The sequence below is a fragment of the Vipera berus genome (assembly GCF_964194415.1).
Source record: "Vipera berus genome assembly, chromosome: 2".
Lineage (NCBI taxonomy): Eukaryota > Metazoa > Chordata > Lepidosauria > Squamata > Viperidae > Vipera > Vipera berus.
The window spans coordinates 84,812,220-84,827,291 of NC_138203.1; the positions used below are offsets into that span (position 1 = coordinate 84,812,220).

General features: G+C 40.8%; 1 protein-coding gene across 1 annotated transcript in view; it reads left to right on the forward strand.

The window, feature by feature from the left end:
- Positions 1-14,394: 14,394 nt before the first annotated feature.
- Positions 14,395-15,072, forward strand: part of TEK (TEK receptor tyrosine kinase) — a gene marked incomplete at its 5' end in the record, with an annotated part of 58,137 nt that continues 57,459 nt past the window's right edge. Inside the window, one exon of the mRNA XM_081316934.1 lies at positions 14,395-14,467. Within this exon, the coding sequence (XP_081173060.1) occupies positions 14,395-14,467 (73 nt within the window). The remainder of the gene's footprint in view (positions 14,468-15,072) is intronic.

A 15,072-nucleotide genomic window follows, 5' to 3' on the forward strand; every position in this document is an offset into this window, starting at 1 on the left:
TACCATAATTATATATCATGTCTGCTTTCCTTTTTTCTTTCTTCTCTGGACATCACATTGATGTGTAATGACTGGGCTCATGTTAGGCTGGGCCAAATGGGTTTCAAAAAAACTTGGGTAGCTTATGAAGTTGCAGAAATCTAGCTATTAAATGAATGTGTTATGTGAAGCAGGTCCTCAGGTTAAACCATAACTTGTCACAAGTGTTCAGACAAGCTATATTTTCACCCTTAGCTGTCTGCAAACCTAAATATTTCATTCCTGAAATGGCCTTGGAAGGTTTATCAGGTCAACAATTCAAAGCAGGGCCATGTCTGGAACACTTACCACCCACTTCTTGTTCTTGAAGGTTCATTTATGGAATGGACACCCCGCCCCATCCCCCAATCACTTGGTGGAGAGCTCCAGGGGAAGAAAGGAACTTCTGATATGTTCCAGAAATGGGTCACAATATTTTTCATATCTCTAGCTTACTTTCAGCCAGACATAGAGTGCCCTAAAGCAGAGGTCCCCAACATTTTGGGCACCAGGGACTGGTTCCATGGAGAGAGTTTTTTCCGCGGACTGGAGGGGGTGTGGTTTTGTATGCTGCCTGCATCCCATGGATGGGGCTTTGCTTGTTTGTGCGGACCGCTACTGGTCCACAGACCCGAGGTTGGAGACCCCTGCCCTAAAGGATGATGTCCCTCTGAAATTCTGACCAATCCTACTCTTCAACCTGTAGGGTTGAATAACTTGTGGTCCACCTAATGTTGCTAACTGTAACTTCTGGCAACCCCCACCAGCCTGAACAATGAAGAAAGTTGCTAAAAAAAAACAATCATACTAGTATACGTGACCCAAATTTCAAAATAATGACACACCCATGCTCATCTGAGGGAACACCTGCTGCCGGCATCAAGCTCCCTTCGTCCAGTGCGCTCCCACAGGGAGGGTCTTCTCAGGGTGCCACCGGTAAGAGATTGCCGGCGGACGACACCCAGGGATAGGGCCTTCTCAGTGGGTGTGCCTGCCCTTTGGAACCAGCTGCCAGTGGAGCTTAGGACTGCCCCCGACCTCCGTTCATTCCGCCGGGACCTGAAGACCTGGCTCTTTGAGCTCTCTGGCCCAGGCTGAGAATTTTAATTTTAATTTTAATTTTAACTGGGGTTTTATTTGTTCAGGGACGGATATAATTTTTTAATTGTTTTTAACTTTTGTATTTTTGTTTTTAATCACCCTGTAAACCGCCCTGAGTCCTTCGGGAAAGGGCGGTATATAAATGTAATAAAATAAATAAATAATAAATCAATTTGTCTCTCTATTGACACCTTATACAGGTATTTGCAGGGGGACTGTTTCTTGGGGATTTGAGAATTTGCTGCTTTAGCTTTGATGTATCTGTATGGGAAATAGGGAGGGGGGAATGAGCCATCAGAAGCATCTGGATGAACTCCTTTCTGACCAGTTTCAGCCTGTTACCAAGGTCGCGGTGCCAAGAAGACGACGTTATCACGTTCTCGCCTTGGAGTTCTCAAAACACCTTCAAGCCAGCGGATTGGCTCTTGATGGACTGGGTCATTGGGATGGGTTTGAACAAGGAGAAATTAGCTTCACAATTTGCGCAGGAACTTCAGATTCTGCCTTGCTTCTCTGCAATCACTTTCTCTCAGTAAAATTATTTCCACTTGAAATAATGCTTATTTCAAGAGTCATGCTTTCCTGAGAAGACAGATAAAGCAGGAACTTACAGGTATTTATGGTAACCTAGCATCTGTAGGTGCCAAATGAACTAGAGAACTAAAATGAGTGAAAATGAAGCTCTCTTTATATCATCCGGCATCCCGCGGGCCGGATGCATCATGCTGAAACCACGCCCACCCCATTGCCGGCAATGGGAAAAAAATCATGAAACATCGCGACACATCATGTGACATTGCAAGCTTGAAACCCCTGCTTTAGCTGGATTTTTATTTTTAAATGGCAATTCAGCCAGAAAACACTAGTAGAATTGTAAATGTTGTTACGTGGTATTCTTAGTTGCTGCAACCCATGCTGCTAGTCAAATCCTGGATGTAATTGAACTAGAATGAAAAAGGTTTTGGCACCTGTTTCAATCTCCATGCTCTGAAATAGGGACTGCTCTCTTCTCTTTTGGGTCCCTAAAATGTGCCATGAAAAAAAGGGTGTTAGTGTGAATCTTTGGCATGCTATTTGAGCAAACCTCGGAAGCAATTTGCAAGATGCATGTCAAATATGCTAGACCACATTTTCTACGCTCCACCAGCCCGCATAGTTAATGGGAATTGTAGACTACAGTACATATCAACAGTAGAGGATGCCATATTAAAGGAAGTTTGGTAAGGTTGTTACTGGAGAATGTGTGTTTGTGGGTGATTTGGCCTATGTCTAATTATTGTTTTAGCCTTCCTTTTCTTTTTGTCTCTTAGCTCCTGGGCTAAGTACAGTCATGAACACTACCTTATAAACTGTCAATTTTTATATTGGAAAAACTCAGAGAATGGTTTGCTTGCTATTGTGATGCCTGGAGAATCTTGTCCTGCAACATTAGTGCTAAGCATTTTTTAAAAAAAAAACAAAACCTTTCCTTTTGTTCTCCTATGATTTTTGGCATTCTTTGCTGTTTCCAAAGCAGGATATGCACAATGCTGAACCAAACTGAGCTTCTTTTAACATTTCAGAACAGATAGAACTAGAAGGAAATGAGCAGAGATTAACCTCTTGGATGCTCTTAATTATGGTGAGTGTAGATGTCCTGAAGCAAATAGATCACAAATCCATGTCAATTTTCTATATTGCTATTTTTAAAACTATCCCATGAATTTCAAGCACCACATCTGGCCTTGTAGATTCCCAGTTCTTTTCATCAGTGCAGATTCACAAGTTACTTCCTATGATGGGACCAGGATGTTGTTTTAAATGGGATGGATTCACTCACAGAATTATTTATTTCACCCAAAGATGAAAAAATGAAGATAAAATGGATTAGTCCAAAGATAGATTGATCTGTCCTTTTCTGATAGTGAAAAATTCTTCTCACAGAGAATATTATTTGCTGAGTGAAATCCACTGAAGGTCAATAATACACTTGTAAATTATAACTGATTTATATGTGGCGCTACTACTGCTTTCTTTCGTATTTACTTGCTGATAATACAAATGCTTTATTGAGCACCTATGAGGCCATATAAGAATACAAAATATATATGAGAATAATTTTATTTATTTAGCTTAACCCTGGCATACAACTTAAGAACACTTAAAAATTCCCTAACAGTCTCAAAACAATCAAACATAAATAAGATAAATATACAACCTAAACATATAACATAAATGTCTAACACCAAGTATGCAGGAGACGAAACATCACTTAATCTCATGCAACCACTTTGCTGGCTAACCAGACCATACGTAACAAAATAAAGGCAGAACTAAAATAAAGTCGTGTTTTTATATGTCATCTCTTTATATCTCTCTACTACACCTTACAGTTTGCCCCAGTCAGATCCAGATAAAAGGCTGTATTGTTTGTAACATTTGGGTTCTGACCACACATAAAATACATTGTTCTAATGTACAGCTTCCAAAGAACTGCTTGCCTAATGTCTGGTTCAACATATTGTTCTCTAAAGGAGAATATTTGTAGGTTGAAATGAGGTGTCTTTGGTGTTCTCTGAACATGGTTGTTTCTTGCAGGTGTTTCATTACCCAAACTGGGTAATATCATCAGTGCTAGTAAGGAGTGGAATTTGCTCTGAGTTTATATTCTAGTGGCTTGCCCTGTCAGTGTTTATGGGGTGATCTTTGATCAGTCTTGAAGGTTCTTTGGTTGGACTGTTTATTATTAGTTTGTCTGGCAGTTCCTTGATTGGGTTTTTGTTTACTTCTTGATTGTTGGTCCAATGTTAATCTTGGATGAATAAGCCAAAAGTCCCAGCAGCCCCAGAAGAAAAATCAGGAGTTATCTACAACACACAATGTAATGACTGCAACAGCCACTATGTAGGACAGGCAGGCCGGTGACTGGCAGAACGAATCCATGAACATCAACTAGCAGTCAGAAGACATGATGAAAACTCTTTAATTGCACAACATATAGACAGACTTAACCATAGTTTCAGCTGGGGAACTGTGACCCACCTAGACCAAGCCAAGTCCAAAAACACTAGAGAATTTCTGGAAGCCTGGAACTCTGACAAATTAGCCATCAATAGAGACATAAACAATATCTACTGTATATTCTATGCAAAAGAGAGAACAAGCCAAAAAGGGAACAAAAAGACCAAAATACCTCCCTACCAGCAAGCAACACCCAGAAGAACATAGATTAATTCCAAGGTTAACATCAGACCAACAGTCAAGAAGTAAACAATATCCCAATCAAGGAACTGCCAAACAAGCTAACACTAAACAGCCCAACCAAAGAACTTTCAAGACCACTCCCACCAACAATGACAGGGCAAGTTACAAGAACATAAACAGAGCAAACCCTGAAGATGTTACCTAGTTTGAGTAATGAAATATCTGCAAGAAAACAACCAAGCTCATATATATATAGCCATTTCAAACTCATTTGTTCTCATCAGTCAGCCATACCCTTCTGAGATTTGAACCTGGGCCAATTGCACATTAGGCAATTGTTCTAACCTCTAGGCCACAGGCTCTTTCTCGCTTTTTGTTAGCTGAGAGGCAAGGCAGATATGTGTTAAGTGTTTGTTAAGTATTTTAGAATACCTTGCTAGGCCCCAAACACGAGACAAATATTATTCCCTGTTTCAGCCTAACCTAAGGCCATCCACAAGCTGTAGTCACAACAGTGACAACTCATATTTGTGTAAATGAATATTTAACACATATCTCCCTTGCCTCTCAGCTAACAAAAAGCGAGAAAGAGCCTGTGGCCTAGAGGTTAGAACAATTGCCTAATGTGCAATCGGCTCCAGGTTCAAATCTCAGAAGGGTATGGCTGACTGATGAGAACAAATGAGTTTGAAATGGCCATATTAGTCTCCCTTTAATTCTTTGTTAGCAATCCAAAAAATTTACACAAATATGAGTTGTCACTGTTGTGACTACAGCTTGTGGATGGCCTTAGGTTAGGCTGAAACAGGCAATAAGATTTGTCCCGTGTTTGGGGCCTAGCAAGGTATTCTAAAATACTTAACAAACACTTTATATTCCCCTCCCTGCAATTGCCATGCCACGACCCATGCTGAGCTCCCACCCGGAGCTGCTCCGAACCCCGACCCAGAGCTGTGTTCCTCGTGGCAGTGGTCTCCGGTGCCAAACAGCCTCTTTCCAACCACATCCAGAAAAAATTGTAACAAACATTGGAATTCTCAAGGCCATGTTTGGTATTTCCCAGCAATCTGTTACTGGAAGGAAAAAGCAATCCCTGCTGTGTTACTGATCCCAGAGAAGCATTTGCATGTGTGCAGGTATCCTTAGGGTGCCATAGTTATGGATGAGAAATATTGGTTGCAAAGTTGGCATTTCTGGATGTAACAGAGATATTTTGGACTTATTTTTGTTTCTTTGCATGTTTGATATTTTTAAAAAGGCATATGCTACTGACTACACTTATGCACATATGTAACATCTTTTGCTAGGATACATGACCACTGCTTGTCCAGAATGTGAAAAGTGAAAGATTGTGACGAAACAAAATTTTAATGTACAGATAATACCACCAGAAATTATTTTAGCCTTTTTAATAAATGTTGTTATTGATGTTAAGCTCACCATGGAAAACATCATATATTGTTATGTATATACTAGGTTAATTATTTAAAGACTGAAGTGCAACATAACTAGAGTCTAAATAATCTATTTTTCAAAACACACAACAGTCCAAACAGTAAAAGTAAGAATTGTTTAATTTAAAGTGGTTTAGTTGTAATAGATGGTTATAGATTTAAAATAGTTTTCAAGAGTGTACAAAAGATACTATTTTTTTCTAGCATCAGCTAAATTAGACATATTACATTGAGAAAAATGTTTCTCATTTCTTTCCTGTTACCCTTATTGATTTCATTGCAGAGATGTTAACATAGGAAATAGATTATTTTGTTATCTAATTTTACCTTCCAAAAGACAGAAACAGATGAAAAATGTGAGGTTCTTTCCTGTTGGCTTTTTTAAATTAGCTGTTTTAGATTCTAAAAGTTTAGTTCCTAAAGAAGTAACCTTGTAAATAATTTTAATGTCCTCCTCTAGTGCAGGGTAGGCAACCTTGGCTCTTTTATGACTAGTGGACTTCAACTCCCAGAATTCCTGAGCCAGCATGGCTCAGCTTGGAAACCTCTCTCTTTCCCCTCAGCGTGGCTGGCTCAGGATTTCTGAGAGTTGGTCCACGAGTCATAAAAAAGAGCCAAGATTGCCTACTCCTAAAGCCAATAGAGGGAGCTTTTTTTTCTTTTTTGGGGGGAAAAAAAGGTGCTGGAACGCTGTTCTGAGCGTTCTATGAGAAAAAAAGCCCTGTATATATATATATTCCACTACAATTTGGGTCAGAAGTTCCATTGCATTGGTTCAATGCAGTTGTTAAGTGAATCACACATTTGTTAAGTGAATCTGACTTTCCCCCATTGACTTCGCTTGTTGGAAACTGGCTGGGAACATCAAAAATGGCAATCACATGATCCTGGGACACTGCAACCACTGTAAATACATGCCAGTTGCCAAGCACTCAAATTTTGATCATGTGTCCATGTCAAGGTATTGATTTAACAGCTAACCAGCTTATGTAATATAAGGTGTAAGATGTATTGATGGGAATGACTCAGCAGGGTCTGTGTCTCTTTAAGAGCCTTTGTATAAAGGGGAGGCTCTGCTGATGTGTTATCTCTTCTTCCTTTCTTCCATTTCCTGCTGTAATTGGAGGAAATTGGAGCCTGAGTCTTCGGAGAAGGGCGGGATATAAATGTAATAATAAAAAATTGGAGCCTTGGTGGAGCAGTGGGCTAATGCCTCCTTAAGTAACACCAGCTGCCTGCAATTAGTGCAGGTTCGCATCCCACCAGGCTCAAGGTTGACTCAGCCTTCCATCCTTCTGAGGTAGGTAAAATGAGGACCCAGATTGCTGGGGGAAATAAGCTGACTTTGTAATAATGCCGCTTGGGGGTCCCCCAAAAAAGCCCTAATAAGCAGGCATATACATAGAATGAAGGCTACTGCTAAGCTTGTAAGCCGCCCTGAGTCTTCGGAGAAGGGCGGGATATAAATGGAATTTAAATAAATAAATAAATAAAATAATTGTGGTTTCTTGGATCCTGTTGTATTAGCATACGTATGTATACTGCTCAAAAAAATAAAGGGAACACTTAAACAACACAATGTACTGTATTTAATAGTAGGATGTCTTATCTTTTGTTTCCTTTATTTTTTTGAGCAGTATATATTGTTCCTGGTGTATGATGTTGTAGATAGTGTACGATAAACCACCATTTAATACAAGCCACTGTTTACTGTGTTTACTCCTGGGTTATCTCACGCAATAAGACTGTGCAAACTTTGACAGTCCGTGGGGATGCTGCAATGGGCATAAGTGCAAGGATCAGTTGTAAGTCACTTTTTTCAGCTCCATTGTAGCTAAAAGGTTAACTGGGTATTGCCTCATACCTCTAGCCCTTACCCAATGAAATTACCTCCTCTGTTTGTTTACTTTTCTCTGGGCTGGTGGACATCAACAAAGAAAGCACTAAACTAAAGCTATCCATTATTTTTATTTTCTAAGAAACCTTATTGAAATGAATCTCAGAGACAGGCTTGGAAATTGAGATACAACTGGAGATTGGTGTATGGCTTTGCAGCATTCAGCTTCTAGTTTAAAACACTTAAATAGTTTAAAAAATGTTAGTGAGGGAGGCAGCCTGTAGGCCCCTTGATGCTAAGACCTGTCTATATACACATTGGCATCCCTAAGCGCCCTGTTGGAAATCCAAATCCCTGTCCCCCCACCCAATTTTTTAAAAATAAAAATAAAAGAACATCCTGTGATCTGAAAAACCACAGTGAGAGCAGTAGAGATGTGAGCAATTTATCTTATGGCAGATGGCCAGATCCAGATTCTGGAGCAATCTTATATGGCCACTATCCAAGAAGCAAAGGATAGCACATCATTTTTCCCTCTGGAAACATTAAGCAACTAAGCAGTGAGTGCCCCATAGGCTCTGAAAAGTGTAGTCCCCTACTCAAAAACATCCTCTCTCAGTCTATTTTGGATCATTTAAAATCTGTCTCCTATCTTCACTTTTTTTTTCATGGTGAATGACAAAATCCACAAGCGTGACCAATGAAGAATCAAAGAAATGCAACCTTGCTGGTCTTTCTCGATGTCTTAGAGGCATTCAGTACAACTAAACATTTATTTATTTATTTACCTATCAAATTTATACAGGGGATTCCATGAGATGGTGTGGGGGGGGCAGCATTCTTCACTTACTCTCCTTCTTCTTAAGACAGTGATTGCCATCAGTTCTGCTACAGGGAAGTGACTTCTGTTCGTTGATGTAGGTCAAGGCTTTCAATTCTCTCCATTTCTCTTAAACAATTACAAGAAACTGCTAGCAACCCATCCACTGGCATAGAGTCATACTGAGGAACCTTATCCACCTCAGCCCAAGGCCAAACAAGAACTGCAGCAGAAGCACTACCCAGGGCCTGGAAATTGTCAGGATCTAGATGGGGAAGAAGAACAGACTCAGTATGAATCCTTCCGGATGGCAGAACTTGGGATGGTGGACCAAACAATTCCAGGGAAGGGCCACCATTGACTCTGAACAGGATTGCACTCAGAGATGGCATGTAATGTGAGGTTCTTTGTGGGCACGCAGCTTCTGTTTAAATGAGCAGGTGGCAGCTGTATCCAAGAAGGTTTATGCCCAGGCACCTCCGGTGCACTAGTTTCGCTGTTCCCAGGTTAGGCACTCCTGTTCACAGTCATGAAATATGCTCTGCAAAGGACTGCTCTTGAAAAGCATGTAAGGAAGAAGAAGACGAAGAAGACGAAGAAGACGAAGAAGACGAAGAAGAAGAAGAAGAAGAAGAAGAAGAAGAAGAAGAAGAAGAAGAAGAAGAAGAAGAAGAAGAAGAAGAAGAAGATGATGATGATAGGGGAGACATGATAGCAGTGTTCCAGTATTTGAAGGGCTGCCACCAAGAAGAGGGGGGTCACGTTATTCTCCAAAGCACCAGAGGGCAGGACAAGAAACAATGGTTGGAAACTGATCAAAGAGAGAAGCAACTTGGAATTAAGGAGAAACTTCCTGACAGTGAGGACAATTAACCAGTGGAACAGCTTGCCTCCAGAAATTGTGGAATCTCCATCACTGGAGATTTTTTAGAAGAGGCTAGACAAGGGATAGGCAACCTTGGCTCTTTTATGACTCGTGGACTTCAACCCTCAAAATTCAGAAACTTTTACGGCTCTGGACCAAATTTTGTAGAGAACTACCATCTCTTACATTCATCTGTCTGTCTGATCAGATTGAGTTGAATATTTTATGAATGAATGCGCTCCAGGTCCCATCCATATGAAAATGGCATTTGATGGGACCTTGGAAGTGGCCATTTTCAATCCTCATCACCATAGCTCTAGAATTCCCTCTTAAGAGATCCAGTTCATTCTTTTCTTCTTAGGTTTCGGTGGGGCAGTTATGACCTGCAAATAATAATAATAATAATAATAATAATAATAATAATAATAATAATAATAATAATAATAATAATAATAATAATAATAATAATAATAATAATTTTATTTGTATACCGCCCTTCTCCCGAAGGACTCAGGGCGGTGAACAGGGCAAACATATAAAAGTACAAAGATACAAAAGTTAAAAAGAATTAAACAAAATGCCCAAGCTAAAACAATAGGTAAATATATTTACAACAACAATAAAATCCCAACCCATCCCCCATCAGGCCAGGATGGCTTGTTCGAACAAAAAAGTCTTCAGATCGCGCCGGAAGGAGCGAAGGTCGGGCACCATCCGGAGCTCAACCGGCAACCAATTCCATAAATCCGGGGCGCCCACAGAGAAGGACCTCCCCCTGGAGGAATAAGGTGGAATAAGGGTGACAGAAGAATTGGATCTACAGCAATGGACTCATGGTTTTGTATTTTGCATTTTTGAGTATAATTTTGATGCTGTGGTTATTCTGTTTATTTTATGGGTGGATTTATTGTTTTGAGAGTGTTTTTTTTTTGAATTTTATTGTGTGATATTTAGGACTGTTAACAACTCAGTGCTCATGACTTCTCATAGAAATAAAGTAAGTAAATAAATACATGATTTTACTATGTAATTGTGAGAGGGACCTTGGAGTCCTAGTGGACAGTCACTTCAATATGAGTCAGCAGGGTGCGGCAGCAGCCAAAAAAGCTAATACACTCCTTGGTTCTATAAACAGAGGCATAGAAACAAAATCACATGAAGTATTAGTACCGCTACATAAAGCCTTAATAAGGTCACATCTGGAATACTGCGTCCAGTTTTAGTCACCACATTACAAAAAAAAGATATTGAGACTTTGGGGAAAATGTGTAAAGAAGAGCAACTGAGATGATTAAAGGCCTGGTGACAAAAAAGATATGAAGAATGGTTGCAGGATTTGGGTTTGGCTAGTCTAGGGAAAAGAAGGACTAGTGGGGACATGATAGCAGTATTTCAGCATCTGAGAGGTTGCCACAAAGAGGAGGGTGTCAACTTATTTTCCAAAGCACCAGACGGCAGGACAAGAAACAATGGATGGAAACAAATCAAGAAGAGAAGCAACCTGGAATTAAGGAGAAACTTCCTAACAGTGAGGACAATTAACCAGTGGAAAGCTTGTCTTCAGATGTTGTGGATGTTTCATCACTGGAGGTTTTAAAGAAACACTGGACAGTCACTTGTCTGAAATAATATAGGGCAGGGGTCTTCAAACTTGGCCCTTTTATGACTCGTGGACTTCAACTCCCAGAATTCCTCAGCCAGCTTTGCTGGCTGAGGAATTCTGGGAGTTGAAGTCCACGAGTCATAAAAGGGCCAAGTTTGAAGACCCCTGATATAGGGTCTCCTGCTTGAGCAGGGGGGGTTGGACTAGAAGACTTCAAAGGTCCCTTCCAGCCCTATTCTGATTGAATTGATAATCACGTTGAGCAATCATGAGGTATTATACTTAAATAACAAGGCCAGATCATTTGAGAAATCAGCCTCTCCTTTTTAGCTTCTTGACAACTTTGTTTCTGAGCCCAGCTTCTTTTGTTCTGTGACCCATTTCCATCGGAAGACTCACCCAGACAGCAATTTAAATTTGCATTTCCTCTGGTTCAGGAATCAACACAAAAGGACCAATATCACTGGTTCTGTCCCCAACAGCTGAGTTCTTTATCTAGTTCAGTAACAAGGCCACCAAGTGGGGTCCTTCTATTTGTGTGAGACCGTATAATTAAAGGCAAAAGCTGGTTTAGGCAGCCTCAGCAATAGAATAGAAATGTCATCTCTTCAAGGTAAGCCAGCTCAGGAAACAGACTACAGAAGGACTTCTGGAGCTCATGTTTATTGCTGCAAGGTGCAATAACGAATCTTGAGAGCCTAAGAGAGCTGTTCTCTCCCTCCTCCGAAAGAGAAGAGGAGATCAGAAAGAAACTCAAGATTGACCTGCCTTGATTGTGATAGGAGAATCAAGGCAGGTCAATCTTGACTTTCTTTCTGATCTCCTTCTCTATTTCAAGACTAGCCTGAATGCTTGTGTAACCTACCCTTGCATTCTTTCCTCAAGATCACCTCTATACTTCTCTAGGGAGAATGGAAGAAAGGCTGCATCATCAAGATGTCCATAAAGGATGATTAGTTGGAGCCACGATTAGGGCAAAGTTTGGAAGGGCTTTAAATTTCAAAGAGCATCAGCCATGGAATCCAGCTTTGTTTTAAACATCTTGTAAAAACCAAATCATAGCAACAAGGTTTTGTTTGCTTGTTTATCTACAGACTGATTGATCTTCTATAGCAGACATGTCAAACACAAGGCCCGGGGGCCGGATCCGGCCCACGAAGTGGTTTCATGTGGCCCGCGAAGCCATCCTGGAAACAGTGAGGGAATGGCCCCCACTGCCTTGCCCCTGGCCCAGAGACCCTCCTTCTGCCAGAGACCCTCAGATCTCTCCCACTCCTGCCCAGGCCCCCATAGGCACCCTTGATGCGAACGATGTAGAGCTGGCCACGCCCACCCAGTAGGCCATACGCACTCTGGCCACACCCACCCAGTAGGCCACGCCCACCCAGGCCATACCCACCCGGTCCCTTGAGGGCAACCGCAATGCTGATGCGGCCCTCAATGAAATTGATTTTGACACCCCTGTTCTATAGTAACTACACTTCCTAATTAACTATAATTTTTGTCAGTTTGGTAATATTTTCATTGCTTTGTATGTTCATTTCATTTTAATGTGTTGTATGTTTCTTCAAGATGGCCTTTACTTAGAAAGTCAGGATATTTATTTTGGCATGAATAAACAAGCCAAAGAGTGCAATACATTCCACAATGAGTAAACCAACTTCCATGTATTTTTCATATACGTCTTGCTACAAGCTTTCTCATATGATATGCTTTGCAACTGCAACCTTTGAGAAGCAGAATCAGACCAGAATTATATGCACATCTACCCAAGTCCCATTGGATTCCTGTGAAATGTACATGCAGGTCAATTAGGCAGAAGACTGCTGTTTCATTTCTTTGTTCCTCTCATTCTTGAAAAAAGTAATAAGCTCCTATCATCCAAAGAACTATAAATGCCTACTGATTTAGGTATGATGTGTTTTGTGGAGTCCTTTGTGCTCTCTGAGTGTGTTTGTTTGCCCACCAGACATTTTGTTACCCGACTAGGCAATATCATCAGCTCATTAGTCAACTAGGTAACATTATCAGCACTGATGATGTTACCTAATTGGTTTGTGAAGTATCTGCAAGCAAACAAACAAGCTTAGAGAGCACCAAGAACTCCAAAGTTCAATCCAGGGCTATGTATATTCTCTTCTCTATAATGTTTTACCGGTAAAACTTACAACAGCTCATTTAGTGATCTCTCAGAGTTACAATGGCCCGTGATTTATGACTGTTTTACACTTACAACCTCTGCAGCATCCCCATGGTCACAGGATCAAAATTCAGATGCTTGCCAACTGGTTCATACTTATGACTGTTATTGTGTTCCCAAGGTCATGTGATCCCCTTTTGCGACCTTCTGGCATGCAAAGTCAATGGGGGAGCCAAATTCACTTAACAACTGCAGTGATTCACTTAACAACCTACCAACGGGGCGAAACTCACCGCGCAACTGTCTCACTTAGCAACAGAAATTTTGGGCTCAGTTGTGGTCATAAGGCAAGGACTATCTGCATTTGGGTTTGGGCACAGCATGATGCATGGTGATTTGTAATTTAGTATCACAGATGAATGGAACCACAACAGTTTGTTCAATAAACTATAGTCCAAACATAGTTGAGTGCAGTATATCAACCCTGGACTGGGCTCTCACCCTGCACTATGGCACAATGCAAAGTGTTTGGTGTCGATGTTGTAAAACACAATAATTATGTTGTACTTTAAAAAAAACAAACGAGGCTTAGCAAGTTATGTGGATCTCTTCTTTCGGTTTGGTGGAAAACCACTGGCTCCTAGGTGTTTCTAAACATCTTGCATCCCTAACCTTAGGGATGCAAGGAGATGGATGGAGCTGTTGAGAACTGTAGATTCTCACTCTCTGTAGAATTTGGCCAGGGTGATTCCATCCCCTGAAGAAGGATGATGTAGAACGGGGGGGGGGGTGTTCCTGAAAGTTCAAGGATTAGCTATGTACTTACAGGTAAATCAAGAACTCAAAAACTTGTATTCTAAACAGGAACTCTGGTAGTAATTAGCAGATGGTGAGATGGAAGAGGAGGTGGGGTAGCACATTTTCACATACCATGTCTAGGTGGAGGGGGTTTGTTATTTTCATAATTCTCCCTCCTGGAGGATGTTCTATTGTTTCTGACAGCACTGGCCATGACCTGGGGAGGGAGAGCTTACGGCCCATTCCCTCCCTCCCTCCCTCCCCCCCTGTAGGAACAGCAAAGCTTTATAGATGTAGTAGACGAGGGCTCAGACAATCTCAGAAATCCTGCTGATGAAGAATGACTTTAAGATCCTGCTTTTCCCATCCTAATCTACGAGAGGAAACAGGAAAAAGGAACTTAAAACTCCCATTGCTGAGACAGCTAAGCGCTTGCTCTAGTCCACCCCAGTATTTCAGTGAATCTGTTGCTCCCTGGAAAGCTAGTTTGCCGTGCGATGCAAAGAAAGGGCAACGACTGAGGTTTATCCCACTGAAAGGACCTCTGGTAGTTCATGAACTAAAGTATAAACTGGATGGATATACTTGGAAAAGCGTGGACATTTTTAGCACTGCTTCTTTTCTGTGAATTCAGCTTTATGCTTTCAGGTAAGAGTGGCGGGGTGGTGGTTTTTTTGTTTTGTTTTTTTGTTGTAGTTCTTTGCAACTTCCCAGCGAAGATCTCAAAACCCTTGCATAAATGCCGTGCTCTAATTCTCTCTTTCCTTAGTTTGATCTCTTACGGTAAAGCATATTCTTCGCTAGCCATGCTGTTCTTTGATAATTGGCACTTCGTACGTAATTTAAAAGGAGATCGTTGGAGATGCACGTACGAGTCAGATGCTGAGATTGACTTTTAGTAAGATTCGTTGTACCAAATAATTGTCTGACAAATATGTGGAATGTTTGCACTTGTTTCTGGGCACAGTTTAAACCCTCGTGCTATTAGTGGTTTGATGCTGTCTCTCTTTTGATTACCACATCAGTACTTTAGTTTTGTGGAAACCAAGTCTTGCACAAGTATGCATTACTGGGAATGCTTCCATAGTAGTGCTTAATGACAACGTTAGTTCCCTTTGTTTACATTTGGCCAGCAGCCGTATAACATTTCTTAGCATTAGAATTAATGCTAACATACTAAACTCAAATTAGAATCATTTCCCTATTTTAATTGTGAAATTCACATGTTTTGAAAAAGTTTTATTTTTCTTCTT